This window comes from Exophiala spinifera, assembly GCF_000836115.1.
Source record: "Exophiala spinifera strain CBS 89968 unplaced genomic scaffold supercont1.7, whole genome shotgun sequence".
Taxonomy (NCBI): Eukaryota; Fungi; Ascomycota; class Eurotiomycetes; order Chaetothyriales; family Herpotrichiellaceae; genus Exophiala; species Exophiala spinifera.
Window position 1 is genome coordinate 160,135 of NW_015622519.1, and position 23,684 is coordinate 183,818.

Consider the following 23,684-nt stretch of genomic DNA (forward strand, 5'->3'; position numbering starts at 1 on the left):
TTTCTATATTGGAGTGAGAGATCTCAAGGGACTGATGCGCCACTGTAATCATGTGTACAGGCGACGTCGTTCATCATGAGTCGCCCTTCGTGTCATTGGCACAGCACCGCATAAGTCGGCAAGTGAAACCTGCCATCTCCATGGCAGACCAGCGATGCAAAGACTGCAACATGTTCCTGCGCACGCCGAGCAACTGGGCAACACCTTGCTGCGGGAGCCACGAAGGGAAAACGAAACCACGGAGAGTGGCCGGGCTGGTGCTTAAGCACCAAGGCCGATTGGTCAGGCCTCGTGCTTCACGTTGTGCTGACTCAGAGGTGCGAGAGAGCCTCGGTTTCCAGCCATTGCTCGAATTAAGGCTGCACTAGGCAGACAGGAGGAAATGTCGAAATGTGAGCCCGACCGAGTTGGAAGGTCTCTGTTCGTAAAGCCATCTAGATGTGCGGAGGGGCTTTAAGTCTGTACGGAAGTGTTTTCAGAAGGTTTAGCCAGCATCAGGTGGCTGCTAAGAGACAACGCTGAGCGGGACTTGAGCCATCCTGAGCAAAAGCGGCGCGAGGTCACGTGGGCCAGAGGGTTTGTGATCTTGCGCCGGGCTCGGTAATACTTTTTCCCAAGTGCTACATTGGCTTATGTGCTCTCACGTAGATATAGCGGCAGGTCGCTCTTTTGCTGCTAGTTATTAGGCAAATCATTCTCTTCACGCGGCTACAACCATAGTTGGACGGACGGTCGCCGAGATTCCGCTCGTGAAGCATTCAATTCAAGGTATGAGAATCTGAGTCAAAGCCATCGAACTTGAAATAGCCTGGACAACACCGCCACGGTGGAATGCCGCGCAAGTCGCGCAATGTTGCTTTTCCTCTCCTTATCCATCTTCGACGGTCAAATCATCTCCTCCTACCATGGTGGGTTCGTTCCGTCATAAGACACGAAAGTGCCCGATACCTCGCGATCAGCTGAATCGATCTGCACAAACACAATCAGTCTCCATGGCAGACGGCGATGGAGGGTTTCCTTTGCTTACCTTGGAAGAGACCGCGGCGACACTGTCCGCAACAGTCACTGGAGCTCCCTCAAAGCCGAACTTCTTGGCACCATCATTGCCCATATCGGTTTGGACCAATCTGCCGCTGATGTCAGCTTCTGTACGTAGCGACGAAGCTCACAATATAGTTTGAGACTAACCCTGGATGGATCGGGAAGGCCACCACCTCTGGATGTTCAAAATGGATCTTGCGGACGAGGTAGTTGACGGCAGCCTTGGAAACTCCGTAGGCTGCTGCCGGGACGGGAAGCTCTTTCAAACTGGCAATGCTGCCAATGATAGATGAGATGACGACGAATTTTGGCGCCGCGGAGGCTTTCAGCAATGGAAGCAGCGCCTGAAAGAGAATGATTGGCCCGATCGTGTTCACTTGAAGATGGTCCCGGAGTTCTGCGACCGGCGTGCTGATCACTGGGCCGTAGTAGTTGGCGATTCCGGCGTTGGCGACTATCACATCAATCTTGGTGATGCCGTGTTCAGTGGGCAGGGAGGCCGCAACGTCCTTTGGGTCGGTTTCGGAGCTGCTCTCAATCTTCACAAGAACGATTTTGCTTCCTTGTCCGGCGGGTAGCGCGAGCAGCTCTTTCGCCTTTGCAGTCCCGACGTCTCGAACTGCTGCAATCACTGTGTGATTTGGCCGACTTAGGTATGTCTCGGTGAGACCTCGTCCTATGCCTGAGGACTATTTAGAAGCCATATCTCCAAGCACGCCTTCTTCAAGGCAACTTACCACGAGCAGCGCCGGTGATTAGGTAGACTGTGTTTGTAGACATTCTCAATCAAGCGTGGGCGAGATTGTAAGGTAATCTTTGCAAGTGTGTCTTCAAATATTTGGTACTTAGGAGGCAGTGATGCTTTCCGGAGGGCTGGCCGTGGGTTTTATCTGTTTGTGGTAGAAAGAATGAAGTTATTAATCACAGCTCACGATTTCAAAATAGAAGTTTCTCGTAGTGAATCAGGCATCTGCACCATGACGAGCGGTCCTCCAACGATGCCATGCAGGATGTGGTGTTGTCACACTTCAGGTAGACTGCCTCATCCGGCGTCGAAGCACAGATTACTGATCTCTGAGCTTGTCGTGAATAATACTGGTGTTTACTCTTCCTTAGGTAATCACAAGACAAGGTTCATACCGTCCTAGGGCGACTACGGTAGTAAGCTATCGCTTTTGTCGACATCGGCCGTAGTGGCTCGTACTTCTCCCAGAAAGGGAATTTCTAAGCCAATCATGTCAGAGCTCGGCCTTCGGGAGCCTCTGGAACGTACGTACGCTGGGTCTGGGTCCTGCGGTGGATCCACCATTCTGTCAATGACACACAGCTGCACTATGCACGAGTAGGACATGCAAATGAAGAGCAAAGGGTAAAAGCTCTCCCAGTACGGCCTTGAGTCGTCAGCCCTGCCTAGGTACCTGCGTCTGCCGTCGTTGCTGGTAGTTGGTCGTCACAATGATGCTTTCTGATTACGTCTACTTGCTCCCTCAGGATTGAGAAGACGACCCTCTGTAGACCGCCGATTAGCAGATTGGTAGGATGCCGAGGCTCATTTATCTACAATACATTGAGGTTGTCTTTCCAAAACCAGCGGGACAATGGCACCGCCACTGTTGAGATTCGTTCCCTCCCAGAGCCATGGAACCGCCAGGAAAGATCAGGCCGTTGATTCAGCGAACAGAGCTCATGCAGCACGTGCGGCCCACGCTAGGAGGCGGCAAGAGCGAAGGGATGAGATGATATCTCTCCAAGTTGCCTGGAAACATCCGCGCGCTCAGAAGAGAACGATAAGGCCTCTCCGTGTAAAGTGTGACGACCCCTTGAAGCCAAACGATACAACCAACACAGATTCTTCCGCCGGAGTCGACGCGACAGTCTCACTATCAAAGAGCCATCTCATGTACAGGGGTAATTCTGACCCTTTCTTCACTTTTCCAATCAAGATAACTCCAGAAGTGAACCAAGTACTTACTTTCATGAGAGATGGCTACTTCCCCATGTTGTACGACAACCAGAAGCTCCAGATGAAGATTGACGCAAAAGGCCTCTCGACAGCAGGTGTCGGTAATGGCGCCTGGAAGTTTGCAGTGACCCAGCTCTCCAACACAGGAATTGCGCTCGCGTGTCTTGCAAGCTTTCTTGGTAACATGACCACCATGATGTCCTGGTCTAATAACCGTCGCTCGATCCAGCTTGCGCAGACCTTCATGGTAGAGAGTACGCGACTAGTCAAAGATTTATTGAGAGACATATCCGCGTCTCCGGCGGCGAGGCTGCCTCCAGCAGCGATTATTCACGTATATTTTTTGCACCGAGCGTGCACCACAGTCGGAGGGAAACAATCATCGGCTGTGTATGGTGCTTTGCTCAACCGGCTGCTGGTCAGGGGCGTGCTGGAAGGGGCAGTCAGTTACACGCTGTTGTTTCAAGCCGGCTTGAATGATGTTGATGCTGCCGCAAAATACATGCATCGACCATCTCTTGAATATACCTGGTTCGCTCGCTCGTGCAACAAAATGTGGATTGGGGCTAAGCCTGGCCTGGCTACGCTGCCTGGAGGTGTTCACGACGGCCTCCACAAACAGGTTCTTTGCGAGGAGCTACGTCAGGCCTTTGTCGTCTCGCGTCTCATGAACGCATATGCGGAGGGAAAGGTGCACGAAATTGCGCAAGAAAGAAGCCAAGAACAGAAACAATTTTTCTTCTTGCTCCTGGGAACAGAGAGTGTTTGGGCTTTGGGTACGAGCATGAGACTTTACTTCGACTTAAGAGACGATGTGTACCTACACGAAGTCTTTACGCAGGTTCAAAGAATGATACAAGCGGCATTGGCACTGACTCTGGTTTTCCAGTTACGAAGTATGGCTTACGGGACCAAGATCAATGGACACGACCTCCGAGATTATTCCCCGGCAATCATGGCGGAATTGCGAAGCATCATTACTGAAATCCACGAATGCGATACTGATACCGAAAGTGAGCTTGGTCAATATCGGGACGCCCACATCTGGATATTGTTTATGGGAGCTTTCTGGGAGCAACGGACTAACGAAGAACATTCCAGCAGCGAAGGCTGGTTCCAGAACAAACTGGTAGACGCAGCTCTCTTGGCCGGTATATCCACATGGGCGGAGCTGAAACCCCTCTTGAAGTCGTTCGCATTTGCAGATTGGGATCAACCCGACGGTGCGAATTGGTTCGAATCAACCGTGCAAAACTTCGTCCTCCGTCGGTTTCAGACGTGGGAAGCAGAGTTATCGCATTCGACTCGGCCTCCGTAACAACCCTCTGGAATGAGGTCGATAACCTGATAGGCGTCCAGATTGCAGGAAAATCTCCAAGACACGTTGGTTGTCAAAAGACGTCGTCGGGCTAAGACGAATGAAAACTTGCAATCCTCAGAAGGGCCTCAAATCTCAAGAGCACAGAGGCATCTTATGGATGGATGAACATGCATGATTGATTTTCATCGATACTGCTATCATAATCAACTCCGTTAATGTTACGTTGTGTGTGCAATGCAAACATTCAGCCTCTGTGTCTCCCTTGCATGTTGGGTTTCCAAGATTTGCAAGGGCGTCATCCGATATTTCCTGAGGCTCTCTTCATAGAGTTTGAGTTCTCTGCCGAGCAGCTGATATGGAGTATGAATTTGCAAAGTCTGGAACTTGAATTCCGATGCATTGGATGGGCCTACTCAGGATGGCACCCACTGGATCAAGTACCTGCCCTTGCGCCCGTATAGGCTAATTCTCGCGGGTCTCTCCAGATTGTACACGGATTGAAGCGCCAGACACCCCGGTTCCGCCTGGCAAACACGTACTGAATGATGTATGGCACAAAGAACGGCACGGCTGGAAAGTCATGTCTTCCACCTTCAAAACTGCGATCTGCGGTCCCAAATACCAAAGGCGCAATACGATACTGTCGCACAAAGTTAGAACCCGGCTCTGCAGAAGGATGATCTTTACCTCCGTCACTGGAGGAAGATTGGATTTAAGTCCCCTACTCACATTGTCGGTGTCCATCAAGATCTTCTCCAGACGCCGATACGCCTGTCGGACTTGCTCGCCGTCGTATTTGTCGAGCGCCCGCAGAGTTTCTACCTCGTCATGAAGATGTTGAGTCAACGGCCCCGCGAACTCTTCGATAAGAGTCTTGATAGTCTTTCCATCGTAGTCTTTGGGAAGACACGTGCGGACGTATTCATTGAAGTGGTCGAAGCCGGGTGTGAATGCCCTGTGCTGTTCCCTGTTCCGCTCCATGAGTCCAGGGACACCTGTGAGTCGTTCGATACTCGGGAAGAAAGTATTCTCTTCGGCATCGTGGTGGTGGTGCATGGATTCACACCAGCACTGACAATATGTCAGGAAGTCCTTGACCGTGGCCAGGTCCCCCGTCGGTATATGAATTGCCTGAAGGTAGATCGAGTTCAACCCTCTGAGGATGCCGTTGTGTGCTAGAGCCATTTGTGTTGCGGTATAGTACGCACCATTCGAAGACTGGGAGCTTTGGTGAGTGTGCCGCAGGGCTCAGAAGCGGTATAGGAAACCTACGTCTTTGGAGAATGGCTCGGTCGAGAGAAGACCGTAGGGTTGGTCCGCCCATTGAGGAGACATGGTGGCTCGCTCGTTCAGGAATCGTTGTGAACTGAGTGCAAACAAACGACTCAAGATGACTGTTGTTTAGAGAAACCTAGAAGTCGAGGTTGAAAGGACGTGACGACATGTTTTCCTGCTCACCGAGTGTACTGTAGATTGCATCGGTGGTGTTACTCGATGTAGTATTAGTAATGGGGGGCCTGAACCGATTCAGGGCGACCTCGCTTTGCTGTGGCGGTAAAAGGCGACTCGGCACATTCCTGCACTGTGCGACCCCCTCCGCGGTGTTTACTTTCTTCAAAGGTCACGCCTTTCTGAACCATAATCAGTGTGACAACCTCGATTCTCAATTGAGAAAGCTGGAAGTGCAGCATAGCATATTGTAATGTGTACTCAATTGCCTAGCTCAAAAAGTGCAGTGATTTGTTAGATACTTGGTATGATACTTCCTAGGTGGCTAGATGAGAGTGCCCGCAAACGGAGCTAATAATAATGACAACCATTGAGGCCGAGTAGATACGCCCCGTGATGTTAGAACCGGTGCCTGAGTCTCTTGGTTCGATGAGTTCTGATACGCACCGGTAGCAAGAAATTGCAACAGGGTGTCTTTCAAAGCTGATTGAGAGTCGACATTCGTAGAGTTCCTCGCCTTCCATCGGGCGTCCAATGGATCCGTAAAGTTCGAGTCAGATGCACTGTGACCTAATCCTAGCCTTTCTGTAACATTGAAGGCATCCATCATCGCATGATCTTCGTGTATGGCATTATGGCAGTGAAACATATACAACCCAGCGAACGGGGCAAATGTGACAGCGACTGTAACTTTTTCCTTTGGACCAAGGAGTACTACATCCTTAAGCGCGACCTTTTCGTAAGGCTCGACAATGTTCCGGCCGTTTTCCCGGGAGATAATCTGAAAATCGACCATGTGCATGTGAATCTTTCTCAGTGTCAGTAGAGAGAAAGACAGATGGTCCGAACTGGACGGCCTATATATAAGCAACGTACCGGGTGGCTCCAAAAGCCGTTCTGGTTCTCGAGGAGCCACATCTCAGTCCCGCCTCGCGAGGGATTTGCGAGAACTCGATTCTTGACGTCGTTAAACGAAACGCCATTTATTACCCAAGTGTCATGCCTGTTTGGAGCAGTCAGAAAATGTAAATCAGATCCATTTTGCTTGTTACGTGAACGAACTCTTTATCGAATTTGAACGTCCGATCGACCGTAGCTGTGGCGGATGGAACTTTTATCGCGATCAAGGATGAAGGCGTCGGGCCGTTGTTGGAAGTGGAAGAGGCAACAGAACCGACATTAAATTGCATCACACGATCTGTTCCTGCATAATCAGGAGCGTCGAAGACGTTTCGTTGGTTTGTTAGTGTCAAGTTCCGGTTCTTGTAATCTGAAAAGTCAATGATCACTTCCCATCGTTCCGCCATGGCCACAGTTAATTCGGTAGATGTCACTGGGGCGCTCAAGAATCCAGAGTCAGAGGCCACAATCTGGAAGGGCACTGCTGCTCCAGAATCGCTGTCCGAAACCCCTAGAATGAAGCTTCGGCTGAGAGCTGTGTTCAATATCCTAAACCGATATTTTCGTGGCTCGACGAATAGAAATGGCCATGGTTGCCCATTTACCTCAACCACGTCACCGTATACGCTCTCTACTTCGTCCGCTACCTGGGTGAGATCTCCGGTGGACGTATACTGCTTGGCACCGATGGCAAGGGGCACGTCGTATTTGCCCTGGGGAAGACCGAGCCGAGCCTCCAGTTCGGGATCTTCGATGATGTAGAAACCTGCAAGACCAGCATACAAATTTACTGAAGTGATCATAACCGCATGATCTATTCATGTCAAAAATTCGTCTTGAAACAATACGGTTATGTACGTACCGTGGTACCACAAGGTTCTGGCGGTATTCGAGTTTGGGAAATAATAATCTTTATATTCCCCAGGCTGAATCAAATCCTCCGCCCAGCCATCCCAGACGGCACGGGTATACGAGCCGTGAAGATGCAGTACAGTCGGTTGAGCTGTGGTTGTCGGAAGTGTTAGTTTGGATCGGGACATTGACGAGCATAGTACCATTTTGATTGACAACGCGCACGACACTTTGTCGCTCCCGATGTATTCTAAATGTCGGACCCGGAGAAATTCCATTGTACCCCACAAGGTGAGCTTTCCCAAGGTCTGGGTATATCGGTGCCTGGAAGGAAGTGACGTTGAGTTGAAAGAAGTCGATAGTCGTGTTTGTGTTGGGATCCGTGAACGAGCTATTCAGAACAATTAGCTTGCTCGCCAATTTTCCGATAGGATACTCTAGCACGGTCCTTTAAAAAGGTAGTGAACATGGTTACCTACGTTAGGGCATTGATATTTGGAGGAATGGGCAGAGGAAATTGGAAAAAGTAGTTGTATGGCGGTGATATCCAGCTCGAGTGCGAGTTTGCAAGAGCTGCGGGAAAACACTGTACCATGAGAACAAGAACGTAAAGTTGAGCCATCATTTTCGAAGATGCTTATAGAAACTGAATACCAAATATAAACTTGCCTGGACATGGGGGATATATGTGCGTGCAGCCAGGGAGTACTTCTTCATCTCATATTTTGCTAAAGTCCTGCCATTTACTTCGCCACCCTATGGAACGCGTGTCACTTATGACCCAATCTCTTACCGCAATTCCATGCGGCCAAAATATATCTCAGAGCATGAGATTACGCTGTCGTCTTGATTTCACGAGACAAACCAAAATTGTTTCAGAAGAACGGAGGTCCCGTGCTAAGTCGGTTGTTAACGGGTTTTAAGCTCGGCCGAGGGACGCCATTTTCTCCTCCCACGAGGCTGGGTTCCACCTGGTTGGCCAGAAGTGGAAGCATACCCAGAGCGATCACGAGTGCCTCTCTGAATGCCCGCTTATGACCGACTTCTCTCATCCTCCACGCTCTCGCTTTGTCAATATTTCCGATCAACAGCACATACATCGAATAACTGTCTCGAGCCTCGAGTTTCAGGTCCTGCAAACTCAGCACAGCCCTTCATCGCCAAGCAATATCCACGCAATGTATTGGGCAGATATGCGTCTTGACTCGGCTCCGGTTTGTGGATTTCGTCCGAGCAAAAGGCTCTGAGGAGGAGAGCATTATTTGGCAGGCTGCAGCATTCAAGAAGTCTTCATGAAGCACGATGTGGGAGATATATATACCTAACCTTGACATGTCCCCTACCTGGTTTCTCCAAAGTTCATTCCCATACCCACGGTTGAGCAAAGACGGCAACGAGACATAAATGAGCCAATCCCTTTACCGTTTTGACATTTAAGAATCATGATACCTTCTCCAATTGCACTTCTATCGATCGTCATGCTCATCCTCCTGGTACGTAAATGCATACTCTTCCTTTCACTCCATCTGAGAAAGTGGTGCTAGTATCCATAGCAACATAAATAAATTTGTTAACATTCCATGCTGCAGAACTTCATATTCCTACTTACTCAGTGTCCATGGATTCTTGCCACCTTCACATTTGCCCGGACAGTGAGGGCATCCGTCGGTCTTGGAGACAACGATGTTAGGATGGCGGTATACTTCTGCTTTGCCGCCATTAATCTCGCTATTGGGTCTTGGCTGACCCTCGGCGGAGAAGATGAGGAGGACGAGGAGCCAGATAAAACCACTGACGACGACTTGAACGGTAGAAAACAGGCAAAAGTATTTGGAACTTGGCTCGAAATGGATGGTATTGCAAAGCCCGCTGCAAGTCAGTGCTTCGAGGCAGTACAGCGAGATTCGTGAGGTTGTCCTTCTCCCGATAAGTCATACTCCCGCGTCCTGGCACCGCGCAGGGTCGAGAGCACCTGGGAGGTACCGGATTTCCGTCCATGACTATATCGGAAAGGAAGGTGCCTGCGCAAGACGGCCTCTGGTATCATGCTCTGATCAATGATCTTTGACCAATCCGTTTTACTGTCACGATACCCGTTTTCTTCCTTGGGCTCTAATGAAATGGCATCACGGAAGATCCATCCCATCTGAGAACTGTGACAATTCAGACCCCGAGCGTTTTTAGTTTACAACGCCCAACTGCGATCTGCGATGTTTCTCGGGCACAAGGGCAATGATCGATAGAACAAGTTGAAACCAACGGCCGCTTTTTTGCTACAGATCTAGGGAAGCTTTATTGACAACAAGTCAGGGGAGCCGAAAGTATCTTTTTAAATGTCCGTGACCCGATGCAATAAGCGCCTCAAATCCAAGTCCCACGGGCGGAACGGGGGACCGCATCTCTCCTTTGCTGGTCCACACTCTCTTTCTCCAAAGGGTTTCATACTGACCACTCTATGGATTTGCTTAGCAGCGGTAGTAAAACTTCGTCTTTGCAGAACAAAAGCCATATTCCTCTGTTATACGTGTAATCTCACCGCGCAAAAGTAGTTCGGAGCACTGATGAAGTGTCCCGGCAATCTGCCGGTGTTGTATTCTTGGCGGGCCTCGCTCTGTTTTAACGTCTGTTCTGTCTCGTTCAAAAACACGATTTCAAGCTGTACCTTGTATCGCCCGATACACTGGCCTCATGCCGTAAATACCAAATATGAGGGAGATCAAGACCTGCAGCCGTTGTCGCCAGATAAAATTGCGCTGTGACAAAACCAAACCGGCCTGTCAGCGATGCAGGGAGGCGAACGTCGGCTGCTCATATGGTCATCTGTTGCCAACGGCAACTTCGGGTGATGAGCTGTCGCCAGGCACCGAGACGACCAGCGAAACAACGACACGATCTGGTACAGAATGTTCCTTGCCGAATCTGTCTGATAAGCACCAAGTGTGCACTGAGGGGGACAGTGATCTCAGTGCGGCAAAGGCACCCAGAGTTGTCAAGAAGAGGCGTCGGGCTCATCTATCTTGCATCCGATGCTACCGACTAAAGGTCAAGTGCGACAGGGAGCTACCATGCTCACGGTGCCGTGGTGCTGGCTGGAGTAGCGACTGTTCATACAATCACAGGGTCAATAATGGCATTCTCCCTTCGATTGAGCACTCCCATGAAGGGGAAGAAGCCGACGACTATGTTGCCGCTGCTTGGCATTCCCAGCGCCGTGGTCCATCCCACTGGGAACAGATCTTATCGACGGTGAGCAATCTATCCCAACTAGTCCGACGGACACAATGCAGCAGCTAAAGGTAATTGCAGCTTAAATCGGAGGCTCGCAGTAGGGACTTTCCAGGCTGCAGCAAAATCTCAGAGGTAATTCGCCAGAAGAAGCAGACCAACGCAGGCGATTCTGTGCTCCCCAGCAATTTCCCATTCAACAGTCCAGCAGCTGCCAAATATACCTCGCTTGAACGAGTGCACCACTTGCTGCAGAGCCATCACGAAAAATGTCAATCATATATAAATGGCTATTTAAGCCTCTACCAGCCTATTTATCCCATAATCGACATTCCGCAATTTTCCAGCATGGCAGAGAACTTCTGGGATGTCAGAGAATCGGTTAGCATATCCTCGCTATCCACCTTTTTGATGGTTTTGGCACTGGGCTGTTTTGCTGTGTCCAGGGATCAAGATTCAACGTCTGAGTTCTGCATGGCTGCTGAGGCCTGTCTAAGTAAGACGCCCTTCATGGTTCAGCCAGATCTCTCAACCGTAAGGACTTTATGCCTTATGGTTATTGCCAAACAAACTACCAACGCAACTTGCCGCAGTTTCGACTCGTGCTGGACATTCCTTGGTCTTGTTACACGCACCGCCATCAGCATTAATCTGAACAGGCCGCCAAGCCCAGAAAATCAATCGACTAATTCCATTCGTGAATGGCAATCTGGACAAATCCTGTGGTCTGTAATATTATACTTTTGTATACATGCTGCTACGATAACGGGGAGACTGCCGCTCATATCAGTTGACGATCTTGGAATGAAACAAGCATCATCTCCATTGAGCCAGGAGACCACCGATCCATGGATAACATTACTGGAAATCTACCCAACAATATGCCACATCATCTCCAAGATTAACAGTGAAACAAATAGGCCATCCTATGATGAAGTTCAACACTACGACGACCAGGTACGACATCTGATGGCCTTGCTGGACACCATTCACGGCAGGCCGTCACTATTTATTATCACGGCAGGCCGTCACTATTTATTACACTAGATATCTTCTTCCGGCAGATCCTCCTTAGCATACACCGTGTACACGCCTTGCATCCTCGCGCCCCGGTTGACTACCCAGTCTCTTGTTGGTCGTCGTTGGAATGCGGCCTAGCTATCTTAGTGTACCACCAAAACCTGTGGGAGCATAAAGAGAAAAGCTGGGAAAGTATGGATCTTCTCGGTCGCTTCTTCAAGCTTGACTTTTTCTCGGCAATGCTGACGGTATGTCTCTATCTCCTCCGCAACGACATGCCTCTAGCCACAGGGTCATCAATTCCACCGCAGCAAACCATCTTGGACACCTTGCAAGCCTGCACAGAAAGGTGGGAGACAGAGATTCCTCATTCTATATGCTTTAAGATAGGGCATATGTTGCTTACGTCTATCCTTGGGATCCTGTCGACTGTACATCCCCGAGAACGCCAACTATGAAATATCTGAATATGAAAACTATCGAGGCTACAACCTCAACATATGTGCTTTGGCCCGCTGGTTTGCACGCGAAACGTGTCATGGTGACCTTGCCGTCGCCTTGCTGTTTAGCATCTTCCTGGGTCACGAGTGTCGCCCGATCTCGAACGTGGAATCACGACGACGATCCTATATCTGTGGTACCCGCTTTTCACGTCTAAGAACTATTCAACGTAGACATGACACTTGACTCAATATGTGTGTTTTGGAACAGGTTTGGCTACGGTGTCCTCGGCCATAGAAGAGATATGGGACGTAGGGCGTAAGCCATAAGCCATCGATCAATGGAGGACATCTCCCAGAACCGGCGATGACTTGAATGCTGTTGGAGCACTAGACTGTCTCGTCCTTTGCTCACTGAGGCGCTGGATCACCCCATCCGATCCAGGTGTGGATCTCAGCGCGAGTCGTGAGAGGATGCCACAGAGAGAGGCGCCGAATCTTGTTTTTGAGTCCATTGAGATGCTTGTTTTGGGCTGCAAATGGATGCACACGGAGCAAAACATTGGAAGGATATCGCCGCAGCCAATGCTACGAGGATTGCGCGAGTTGATTATCCGCGTCACACTGGAACAAAGTCAAGGATACCACGTGTGAGTGGGATTCTCGAATACCTATCTTATCATGCTCCGGTGCTGAATCGGTCGCAGCCTTGTTGAAGTGGCATATTCCGTCCTCTGCGAACCTGGATCCAGGTCCACACTGAGTAACGAGAAGATCCATCTCATGTGACGCTTCCGTACGTACATTTTAAACTCATCACACACTCCTGGAGAGCTCTTCACCTGGCCTCGTTGGCCCCGCCCCCGGGGGAGGGGGGTTTGATAGGCGTCGCAAAGAGCGATGGTGGCGCGATTTCTGCACCGGGGTGGAGCAGTTGATCCGCATCCTTGACATCCCGCCCGTCAACGCCGTCGAGCTTGGATTCGAGGTCGCTTCGTGTGTCTCCCCCAAAGAGACCGACTACCTCTTTGATCTCTTCCGGACTCAACGCTCTGTAGCTGAAGACCTTGCCGTCCTTGCCGAAATTCCTCCACACACCATCCGTGCCGAGATGTGAAAACCCCTCGCCAGAAGGATCTCTTTCAAGTGCTCTGAGGGCGACCAGAAGAGATGATCGATTTTCGCATTCGACTTTCGCTTGTGAGGTTGACTAGATATTCGAGATCAAACTGAAATCAGTCTCCAGACCCAGGACTGTACGTGTTCAATTTCGCAACGACTTCATACCATTTTCGAGATGCTATGCAGGTTGAATTATGGAGGGTGCCGAAGGACAAGGAGACCGATGAAGGGATCTTGCGGCCGTCTTTGTTGTTGAAACAAACCACTTATAGGATCCCAGGTTGTCTCGATACGAGTCAGCCAGTGTCTCTCATCACAAGGGGCGGCTCGCTTCGAATTGGTCCAAAAGAGAAAAAAAGCAAGGCCTCGGCTTTATGGGCAGATCTGCAACAACGAGTGGGCCCCCGAACTCTGCGTTCCACACCATTCCGGGGAACCTTGTATAATTCGACCCACGCCGCAAAGTCCATCAACGATGTCCGCAGAAGTCATGTCGTAAACGAAGGACACTGTTGTGACCCGACCACGCTTGCTGGATTGTCATTCAGCGGACCTCGGCATGCAGTCTCAGGATTTTCGACCTTCTCAAGTTTAGAGCATATGGTTAGCGGCCGAACTCGTCATGCTATCGCTTCTCATTCCGACCTGGAGCTGCATGGAATTTGGCGGAGATCGACAATGACGTGCAAAAAGGAGGACTTGCAAAAAAGGGCTTCCAAGATTGCCATAGTAACATGATGCTTAGCTACAATTTCCTTGTTGAAAAGGCCTGAGGGTAAGTCATCAGCCACATATTTCCTAACGTCAACATGGAACTCGACAGATCAACAAAACGAATGTCATATGAAACATCAACAATTCTAGAGCGGGAGTTCTAGCAATCTACTCCACGCTAAGCTTCTTCTGTAGCTTTAACAGGCTGTTGACCATGCCGACGATGGTCTTTTCGAGAGGCGTGAAAGTTATCCCCAGTTGCTCGACAGCCTTGGAAGTGTCCAACTTGTAGACGGAAGGCAATGGTTCTCCAGCCTTCCCTTCTGGAGTCAGACTCCGCAATTCGGGAAACTTCTCCCGTATCACATCACAGATCTGTTGGTAACTGTATGCCGAAGAGCAGATGAGATACCGCTGGTTCGCGGCTTGGGGCTTTTCGAAAGCGAGGACGTGAGCAAGGGCAACTGAGAACGGCCGGTCCTTAGCAAAAAGAATGCCATAATATTACTGAGCAAGGGGTAAGAACTCTCTTACCATCACGAACATCTGCGAAAGCCCAGAAATTGGTTTCGGGAACCTCCTGCTGAGAGCCGTTGATAAAGCGGTAGATATCGCCAGCAGAAGTGTTTAAGTTGTCCATGTTTTCGACGTTATGGATCAATGGACCGTAGACCATAGGAGGAGAGAGTGTGGCGATTGTGAATTCCGGCTAGTTCGCAAAAGTCTCAGTGTGAATATCCAGGACAGCAGGAGGGAAAACTGGTTGTTACCTTTTCGTTCGTAACATACTCCCACGCAGCTTGCTCGGCAAAAGTCTTTGAAGCAAGGTAGGCGACGACACCATCGCCGCTGGCTGCGTCTTTCCTAGTGACCGGATTCCAGTCGGCATCGGTATAAGTGTGTCCTGGGCGAGAACCTTTGCTTGGATCGAGGTGAGCAGCAAATGAGGAGGTGATGACCACACGCGCGACACTGGGATTGTTCCTTTGTGCCGCTTGAAGAACCGACAGTGTCCCGTTGATAGCAGGACGAAATAAATCTTCTTCAAAATCCCGGGCGTTCAGAACAAAAGGTGAGGCAGTGTGGATGATCTACCAAAAGGTCAGTCCTGTCCCATATAGGCCGTCAAACCCCAGGCTGCACCTACACCGTCAACTCCCTTCACAGCCTCGTCAAAGGCATTGACGGCTGCAATATCTGGCACGAGAGCAACTGACAGCTGGGACTGGTAGAGAGAATGCGTCTCCTTCAAGTGCAATTGTAGTGGACGGAAAAACATATTCACACACGCGTCTCCGCCAGAATGCCTCTAGGAAAGGAATCTCGGTTTTTCACCAACTACGGCGTCCGAATTCACTACCGTATTTACGGCAGCGGCCCTGCTCTGGTGTTTGTCCACGGGCATCCTGACAACGAGATGACGTTTGAGTATCAAATCGACGAATTCGCAAAGGACCACACCGTCATTTTGCCTACGGTTCGAGGGTATCCCCCAAGCGACGTACCACTGGACGAAAATGCCTACGACGGAGATGTAATGGCCGGAGACCTCCTTGCGCTGATCGACCATCTTGGCTTCGAGAAGGCAATATTTGCTGGAGGAGACGTTGGAGGGATTCTGGTTCAAAAATTGGCCTTCCTTCATCCTGAGAGATTCAACGGGCTGGTCATCTTCAACACGCCCATTCTGGGAACCATGATGCACCTGATTCACCATGACAGAGACCAGCAACGTCTCTCCCAGTACTCGCTCAAGTACATTGCACACAATCCCGGCGACTCTTACGATCTCGACTTTGTTGTGCGAACAATCCCAGACCCAGGCTATCGCGCAAAGATCAAACAATACCTGCAAGAATCGCCAGAGGCTGGGATGTTCTACTTTTTCCGAAAGAACTTTCCTGGTCCTCCTTACGGGCAGGATGTCGACACTTCGAAGATGCATTACAGAATGCCATCGATTGTCGTCTGGGGTATGCAAGAGCCATATTTCTCAGAAAAGATGTTGGATGGCTTCTACAAGTGGTTTGATCAGTCTGTTCGCGTGGTTACACTTCCGAATGCTGGTCACTGGCTCTGGCGAGAAGACCCCGTGAAGGTGAACAGAGAACTACGCTCATGGCTGACTGCGCTTGAGTCGGGACAACTGTGATGTTTTTGGGCAGTAAAGCGTCATTTCCATACTAATAGGGGAAGATGTTGTTGCCACGATTGATACAATACAAATAGACAGCGTGTTTTCAGCATCTGAATTCCACTCGTAATGTGCTGGTCGGTCGAAAGCTGGACACAGGAATCAAAACGGTTCTTGTCGTAGTTTGCGAAGTCGCTTCGCCGCCAGTGATGGCTGAAGAACGAGGATGTCGAACTGGTTCGGGTTCTCACCATCAGACAGGGTTATCCGTCACCTTAAGGTAGAAGCACTGGCGCCTGGATTGCCGACCGACCGAAGGGACCGCCAGCATTCTTGGACGCTGATGGTTGTTGTCGTTCGAAACTCTCCTCCACGGGCCATGACGTGATGCTCGCGAGGCTGGTGCTTTACGCGTGTGAGCGCAAAGCGCGCCAGACGCGTCGCGGAATCTCGCGATAATCGACGACGAGGCTGTCGAAGTTCTCCGCGGGGAAAGCCTTGATCGAACAAGGCCACACCATGTACAGAGTGGACTGCGTTCCCTTGAAGACTTAAGAAATCAGAGTTACTTCTTGCGTCTTGGTCATCTAGAACTATTCCAGTCAACCACGCCCACAATGTCTTCTCAGCGCACCGACTTCCCACCCGTCTCCTTCTCTGCAAAATATCCCCAGAAGAGCCTGAGGCTGCTCGAGTTGCCGCATGAGCTGGTCGCTATGATCGAAGAGGGGAGGAAAACCGGCGCCGCCACGAGGTGCGTCTAAACTGCCTACCTTGGTCACGTTGTCCGGACATGGCTGTCAAGGATCGATTAAAATATAAATCCGCACTAACTTGGACTTTCTGGTCAGGATGCAACTCAAGTCAGCGTCTACGAGCCAAGGATATCTACACCTCTGCACCAAGGAGAAAATGTGGGCCGTCAAGCAAGTCAGTACCAGCAACAGCGTCTATGTCACGGAGAGCACGAGCACGGGCACGGCCGGCGAACAACGCAGCAAGAGGAGGAAGATTGAGCAGGACGAGGATGAGGCTGAGCAGATGGATGTGGACCACGAACAAAGACGGAGACAAAAAGACGAGACCGGAGAGATGACAGCAGTAGCCCAAGTGAAGAATATTCTCGAGTTGGTCGATGTCGACACGGACGCCGGTCAGGTCGAGTCCATGGTCAGGAATATGCTGCCTCCGTACCAAGATGCCGATGCCGATGATGACGATGAAGAGATCGGGAGAAACACGGATAGCGACACAAATGTCAGGGTGGAAGACATGCTCCATGGCATTCCCGCGCCGGACAAGGCCATTCTAGACGCCGCGCGGAGGTTGTTTGTATTTGCTCTGGCGAAGGGCGGGGACGACGAACCGGCGCTCTACATGCCTACCTCATCACTGCTGCTTCGGGCGTGGAAGTCGCTCATGCAGGCATACACTCTTTCGGCCCACAAAGCGGAATGGGACGACGTCGGAACTTGGCTCGGTCCGGTTCTGGATGACATGAGACGCGACAGTGACGACGAAAATGATAGCGCTCTCCTCACCGCGGTTGCCATGGCCTGTGTACGACGACTTGCCGTCCTGCAAGTGGATGCGGACTCTCAGCCCGCGGAGACGTTTATTACGATGCCGGAGATCGTAGGCTGGGACGGTAGCGGAGGCTGCGCCGTCGTGGGACAATGGCTCCTCAAGAGTCTCCAAAGGGGAAACAGGCCAAAGGCGGCGCAGGCAGTGTCGGTGGAAGCGTTCAAGCAGGAATGGGAGCAGATGTTACCGGACTCCTGGGCGAAAGAGTGCAACGTAGTCTCGCTGATCAAGTCGACTCCTGGCGTCGAGATCGTGACGGACGATCAGGGCGAGGAAGTCTTCAAGTTCCCGACGACCACAGCACTTGACGGGTCAGGACGAATAGCCGGCACCAACAAAATTGCGGTCGGTCCGGCCCTTGCTCCTCCTACTACTGCTGTGGCCGACGTAAGAGCGCAGAAGAAAAGGAAATGGCACGAGAAATTTGGCGCGCAGAGAAACGCTGTCACGAAGAAATAAGACGTGGGACAAGGGGGCAACAACGATATATTGATGTGCTGTCCCGGTTACGTACGTTGTGTCAGGCCCGCCAGGCACAAGATCCCAATCACGGCAGAAAGAAGATGCATGTCAAATCGTTCATTCTTCTTAGGAGGTGTATACTCTCTAGACATGTTTGAAACAGTCCCATCGCCGTTCCCTGCTTGGCATCCTGAATTAATCCTTGAACCACCTCCGCCTAAGCTGCCAATTGCCTCAACTTTCCCTTCTCTTCTTCGTTCAACTGTTCAAAAAGAGGCTCGAAGCCAGGCTTGCCGGCCTCGGCCTTGAACCAGCTCAACAGGTACTCGGCCGTCTCTTCATCTCGAGCCCTGCTGCCCGTCGGACTCGCGGCGCCATCCTCACCGACCAGGGCCATCAAGTCGTTCCTGACACTCGCACTGGCCAGGTCGATTGCTCCGCCGGCTCCAACGTCTTCCCATTCGCCGTCATCGTCCTCTGCGTCCTCCTCGTCCAGCGCCTCGGCCGCAGCCTGTGCCGCCGCAAGGTTAGGAAAGTGACTCGTCGCCGCACTCGCGAGCTCATCGACCATGATTTTGAGAATCTTCAAATCCGCGGAGACACTTGTCCACTGGTCCGGGTTCAGTCTGGCCTGGGAACGTGTCTTGATCCTTCCACCGGGATTCGCGTCGATGATTAAGTCTCCTTTGACACTGACACTCTTGACACGTTCATCCTGCAGGCTGAAGATCTTGGACAGTGCCACCACGTTCTGGCGGACCTCGTCGAATCCAGCAAAATGGACCGAGTTTTCCAACCACTTGGTCAAAACGACAGCCAAACCATTGACGCCGTTGATGTTCACCTCCGAAAGAAAATCGACAACCTCTTTGGGTGCGGCTAGACTGAGACCCACGAAGACCATGCACAGATTCTGGATGAATTGAATACGGTCTGCGGTGGCGAGACGGATAGCCACAGCTCGCAGTAACTCCATCAGGTAGGGGCCTAGCTTGTCGGCACCGAATTTGTTCACGAGGGTACTGGCGAGCCCGCCGACTTCTTGACCCGCGTTCTCGTCCACGTCGGGCGAGTTGAGTAGACGGTTGACAATGGTCAGGAGGACTTCAATGGCTGATTTACCTTGTGAATCAGTCCAGGTGAGGAACTGCGCCGAACCTTTCTCAAGCATGTGTTCGACTGCGAGTGTGGCAGGGCGGACGAGCTCAGCATCGGTCGCTTCCATGAGAACGCGCTGCAGTTTGGGCATGACAGCCGATACAAAGCCCGCGGGAAGTGGTTCGGATCCGAACTCAGCGAGAGCAGAGACGAGTTCGGCAGCGAGATTGGTCAATTCAGACATCTGGGTCATGCTAGCTACTTCGAACGCGCCAGTCAAGGAGGGAATGGTCTTGGAGCATAGACGGACGTAGTTCTCCTGACCGTGAGAGGATACCGAGGATACAATGCCCTCGAATGCCTCCGTAAGGAGTGTGAACAATTGGAAGTTTCCAGCGCTGTCGGAAGCGAGCGTGAAGAAAAGGTCAATTGCATTTGTCTCTGTGATGTTCGTCGTATCAAGCATGATGGCATCGCGAAGTGCTTGTATCAAAGTAGCCTTGACGTCGTCTGCATCTTCAAGTTCGTCCTTCAGATCATGCGAAGAGACGTACTCGGCAACTGCATTGACGATTGCACCCTGCATTGGCAGCGTGACATTCGAGGGGAGCGCTTCTAGGTACATCGGAATGGCATTCAAGCAGGCGACCTTCACGACTTCAGAAGGATCGCTCACAGCTGCATTGACGGCATTGGTGAATGACGCAGCGCCGGCCGCTGCATAGTCGTTTCCGGCGACTTTGAAGAAAGCGCCCAGTAGAAGCTGCGCGGCTGAACGCATGAAAGCATGAGAATCTTGCAGAAAGACAGAGACCTGCTCCAGAAGCGCGGATGCAATGGCTGAGTCAAGGTTTCCGGACACCTCACTGACGTCTATTACACATTGATTGAGAAGGTACAGTAAGGCTTCCCGTTCTTTCCAGCTTGTCGAAGGATTGGAGAAGGCATGCTGGTTGAAATGAAGCATGGCAACAATTGGCATTTGCTTCAGCCATTCTCCAAGGCTTCGGACAACGAGTTCGCCACAAGCGGCTCGGGGAGTGTAGTTCGCTGTGAGTGACGTGGCTTCAGAGAGGTACAAGTTTGAGTCGTACTCCCACAGGCCTTCTTCTTCGGCAGGTATCCTTGCGTAGAGCACCAAGACTCTAATGAGCTCTTGTAGCCATTGAACAGTGTGTTGAGCGTCACCTAATTGTTTCATCTGTGATGACAACTCTGCTCGAACAGGTGGTGCCTTCATTGTGACTTGCAAGAAATCAATTTCTTCGAGCACCAGTGCATCCAAGCTGCACGGTAGGTTGTCGCTATCCACCAGTTTTCCTTCAGCAGTGCCTTCGATGAAGAGTTCTGCGTATGGGGACGCTATCCTCGACAACTCCTCCCAGACAATTAGGAATAGACTGACGGCGTGGGGGGAGATGGCGTGGACATAGACTGATCTCAACTTGTCAAGAGTCTAGCGATTGGTCAATTCATGCCACATCTACAGTTTACGAATAAGCATACCTTTACAACCTGCACCTTCAAGGCCACAAGCCCACGGAGATTGGTCTCGGATTGGTCAATAGCCACAGCCGAGGAGTCGGAGATTGGTAGAGGTGCTTTCAGAATCTCCATGAAAAATGGCATCCAAGATTTCATTGATTCGTCCAAGAATGCTTTCACAGCGGCTCCGTGGTCTCCCATAACCATCTCCAGCATTTCGAAACACGAGCGAAATACGTTCAGTGTCATGGCTCGGACAACGAGCCCTCGGTTGTTGTCTGTGGCCACATGTTGTAAACCATTCACCAAGTCACGAGCGACCATGAAGAACTGTTCTTCGGTCAAACCCGAGTCGATCAATTCTGCGAGAACCCGCAGAGCACCGTGGACTGGGGCATCGCTGGTGGATGTGTTCAATATCGTCAAAAGGGAAGGGAACAATGTCGGCCAGGCATCTGGAAAGTCAACGCTGGCAATTCTGCTAGCGACACCAGCAGCCAGTGCTTGGATCGCGGAGTCTTTGGGGACCTGGTCGCCTTCAACGGTACAAATGGCAAAGATTTGATCGCGCACTCGACTTTTGCCGGCATCATCAAGAAACGTAGTTCCCTTGAATGTTTCGTCGAATTGTGGAGACCAAGTGGCTTGGACATAACCCTTCAGCGCCGTGAGTGCGGCCTTTCGAGATCCAGAGTCGATGTCATTGTGTGACGCGATAGTGAGAAGCGCGAAAGGAAATTCCGGCTGGCTGTGGAGACGTAAGAGCCCCTGCTCAGCATCCCTAATGACGACAGTGTCTGGCCGTGTTGTCGCTTGTAGTAATTCGAGAACTTGCTGCTCCATCTTGAACGGTGTGCGGTTCACAAGGCTGGCGGGACCGGGATCAAGCGCGAGGTCAATTTTCGAGATGCAAATGAAGTCGAATAGATGTCGGCTACACCATCACAGGGTGCAAAGTGGCATCATTTGGAACTAGCAACGACGAACGCTCACAAGGCAGAAACAAGCAAGCTGAAACTGTTTACTCGTCGGTAGAGATGCAAGTGGATTGAAGGAAGACGTCGAAGTCGCGCTCTGATCACGTGAATCGCGGCGCGTCGAAACCGCCAAGACCTGATCTGATTGGCCACTCATCAAGCTGATACTATGCTCAGGGAAAAGGGGCGCGATGGCAGCAAGGGTGTCACCGTAGACATTGGTGCTTACTACAATGGGCGATGGACGAAAGCATTGGGGGCAGAAATGCGTTGCGGTGGCCATCATATCACAGTGTGGAACATGTGAGCCAACATGACGTACCTCTGCGTCGCAGCGTCGAGAAGGCACCAGGGCCAGGGACATCAGGGCAGCAGTCATCATGAGAGAGGACATGGTTGCAAATATCACCCTGAACGTTTTGAAGTCTCAAAGAGATCCATGTTCTAACATTCTCATTGTCTATGGTGAGCGACCGAAAAACAACATGCACTCTTACACATCTTCCACCAGGAGATCGGCACTTCCAACGAGCCCGGGCATTCACATGCCACTAAGGGCATCCCAGTCTGCGGCCGCCTGGGTCTCGCTGTTGGTGCCGACCTCCTGGCCTCCGATGAAAGCCTTGGTCCTGACCACCTTATTGGTGGCACAGTTCATCTTGAATTCCTAGAAGTCTCCGTTAGTACACATTGATATGCGATCGGGGAGGGTGCGGGTACAAATTTTGCCATTCCTGGCGCCTCACAGTACACCTCCCAAGTGACAGTCATATCGACTGTGAAGCCCTCGCGGCGGGCATTGCGGGCAATTTGCTTCTGGAGCCAACGCCAGTTGTTGACAACCCCTTCGAATGCTGCATTGATAACTGCATCGACTCCTCCACAGTTCTCACAGTTGATGATATGTACAGTGTCGACAAACCCACCAGCAGAATCGACCTCATGGAATAAATTGGCGTGCTTCAACCTCCGAAGGCGCTGGCCATTGATGCGGCCGAATGCATTGAAGTCGCCCGTGATTGTCTCAATCCTTTTCAGGAAAGATTCGGGGAATTGACGGAGAGGGTCTTCAGTGGCTTCCTGAGGATGGTATGGTTGTGGGATGTTGAGATGTGTTGCTTTTGCAAGGGTTGGAAGAGCGTCAAGAAAGAAAAACTTCGAGGTGCGAATGATGTTTGTGTGCGCGCCTTCAATAACCTTACACGGCGACGCCGGGACGTCAGGCCGACATCTCGTCATGTTTCTTGGAATGACTTCAATCTCTGCTCCCTGGAATAGATACCCATAGATCTCCAATCTGATCTCAGCTGGCAAATTGTCAAGACGGTGACCAGGCGCCGCGGTTTGTTGTTGCTGACCTTGGGCCTGCAATTGTTGTGCGGGAGGCATAGGCATAATAGTTCTTCGAGCAAGAGCGTTTTGAGAGGGATGCATAAGCGATGCAGGAGGTTGAAGAGGCAACAGGTGTTCCATAGTCGGAGTCCTTATTGCTTGTGTGCCTGCAAAGTTCCCGTTGAGAATTGGATGTTGAATGGGGCTGTGAGGATAGAATTGCATTTCAGGCATGCCCGGAGTGGTGATCATGTTCTGGTAATAGATAGGATGAGGAAGAAGGCTATGCTGAGTATTGATGGCATTCGGTTGGACAAGCGGACCTTGAGCAATGGATAGGATCGAGTGAGGAATTTCGTCAGTCCAAACGACTGGTGGTGTCAGATCCATCTGGTAAGGGTTGATGGTTTGCGGCATGTCGTTCATGTGGACATCTTCGTCGTCAGTAGCACTGAGAGCTCCTTGATCAGGCCTGGGCTGAGAAAAGAAGGCATGGTATCTGAAAGGGCTGGGTTGATCCATGTTGTGTGCCATTTTGAGAGTTGACCTCACTGCGAAGGCGAGT

The 23,684-nt window shown here is 51.1% G+C and overlaps 11 protein-coding genes across 11 annotated transcripts; 4 read left to right on the forward strand and 7 right to left on the reverse strand.

The window, feature by feature from the left end:
- Positions 1-900: 900 nt before the first annotated feature.
- Positions 901-1,821, reverse strand: PV08_09038 (uncharacterized protein; the record flags this gene model as incomplete). The annotated part of the gene is made up of 4 exons (XM_016383359.1): positions 901-969; positions 1,028-1,127; positions 1,189-1,723; positions 1,779-1,821. 4 exons carry the CDS (start codon positions 1,819-1,821, stop codon positions 901-903), a joined length of 747 nt encoding a protein of 248 aa, XP_016231982.1.
- Positions 1,822-2,639: 818 nt separating this feature from the next.
- On the forward strand, positions 2,640-4,322 carry PV08_09039 (uncharacterized protein; the record flags this gene model as incomplete). The annotated part of the gene is made up of 1 exon (XM_016383360.1): positions 2,640-4,322. The coding sequence occupies one exon, from the start codon at positions 2,640-2,642 to the stop codon at positions 4,320-4,322; it is 1,683 nt and encodes a 560-aa protein (XP_016231983.1).
- Positions 4,323-4,758: 436 nt separating this feature from the next.
- PV08_09040 (uncharacterized protein) lies at positions 4,759-5,660 on the reverse strand (the record flags this gene model as incomplete). The annotated part of the gene is made up of 3 exons (XM_016383361.1): positions 4,759-4,965; positions 5,055-5,543; positions 5,598-5,660. The coding sequence occupies 3 exons, from the start codon at positions 5,658-5,660 to the stop codon at positions 4,759-4,761; spliced, it is 759 nt and encodes a 252-aa protein (XP_016231984.1).
- Positions 5,661-6,099: 439 nt separating this feature from the next.
- PV08_09041 (uncharacterized protein) lies at positions 6,100-8,148 on the reverse strand (the record flags this gene model as incomplete). Its single annotated transcript, XM_016383362.1, has 6 exons — positions 6,100-6,582; positions 6,651-6,777; positions 6,837-7,488; positions 7,537-7,677; positions 7,730-7,917; positions 8,006-8,148. 6 exons carry the CDS (start codon positions 8,146-8,148, stop codon positions 6,100-6,102), a joined length of 1,734 nt encoding a protein of 577 aa, XP_016231985.1.
- Positions 8,149-9,004: 856 nt separating this feature from the next.
- Positions 9,005-9,436, forward strand: PV08_09042 (uncharacterized protein; the record flags this gene model as incomplete). The annotated part of the gene is made up of 2 exons (XM_016383363.1): positions 9,005-9,019; positions 9,116-9,436. The coding sequence occupies 2 exons, from the start codon at positions 9,005-9,007 to the stop codon at positions 9,434-9,436; spliced, it is 336 nt and encodes a 111-aa protein (XP_016231986.1).
- A 3,613-nt stretch (positions 9,437-13,049) lies between these two features.
- PV08_09043 (uncharacterized protein) lies at positions 13,050-13,501 on the reverse strand (the record flags this gene model as incomplete). Its single annotated transcript, XM_016383364.1, has 2 exons — positions 13,050-13,421; positions 13,499-13,501. The coding sequence occupies 2 exons, from the start codon at positions 13,499-13,501 to the stop codon at positions 13,050-13,052; spliced, it is 375 nt and encodes a 124-aa protein (XP_016231987.1).
- Positions 13,502-14,215: 714 nt separating this feature from the next.
- PV08_09044 (uncharacterized protein) lies at positions 14,216-15,326 on the reverse strand (the record flags this gene model as incomplete). Its single annotated transcript, XM_016383365.1, has 4 exons — positions 14,216-14,511; positions 14,582-14,756; positions 14,818-15,138; positions 15,195-15,326. The coding sequence occupies 4 exons, from the start codon at positions 15,324-15,326 to the stop codon at positions 14,216-14,218; spliced, it is 924 nt and encodes a 307-aa protein (XP_016231988.1).
- Positions 15,327-15,350: 24 nt separating this feature from the next.
- On the forward strand, positions 15,351-16,199 carry PV08_09045 (uncharacterized protein; the record flags this gene model as incomplete). The annotated part of the gene is made up of 1 exon (XM_016383366.1): positions 15,351-16,199. One exon carries the CDS (start codon positions 15,351-15,353, stop codon positions 16,197-16,199), a length of 849 nt encoding a protein of 282 aa, XP_016231989.1.
- Positions 16,200-16,798: 599 nt separating this feature from the next.
- PV08_09046 (uncharacterized protein) lies at positions 16,799-18,224 on the forward strand (the record flags this gene model as incomplete). Its single annotated transcript, XM_016383367.1, has 2 exons — positions 16,799-16,935; positions 17,033-18,224. 2 exons carry the CDS (start codon positions 16,799-16,801, stop codon positions 18,222-18,224), a joined length of 1,329 nt encoding a protein of 442 aa, XP_016231990.1.
- A 220-nt stretch (positions 18,225-18,444) lies between these two features.
- On the reverse strand, positions 18,445-21,653 carry PV08_09047 (uncharacterized protein; the record flags this gene model as incomplete). The annotated part of the gene is made up of 2 exons (XM_016383368.1): positions 18,445-20,781; positions 20,832-21,653. The coding sequence occupies 2 exons, from the start codon at positions 21,651-21,653 to the stop codon at positions 18,445-18,447; spliced, it is 3,159 nt and encodes a 1,052-aa protein (XP_016231991.1).
- A 675-nt stretch (positions 21,654-22,328) lies between these two features.
- Positions 22,329-23,653, reverse strand: PV08_09048 (uncharacterized protein; the record flags this gene model as incomplete). Its single annotated transcript, XM_016383369.1, has 2 exons — positions 22,329-22,454; positions 22,508-23,653. The coding sequence occupies 2 exons, from the start codon at positions 23,651-23,653 to the stop codon at positions 22,329-22,331; spliced, it is 1,272 nt and encodes a 423-aa protein (XP_016231992.1).
- Between the last annotated feature and the right edge of the window lie 31 nt (positions 23,654-23,684).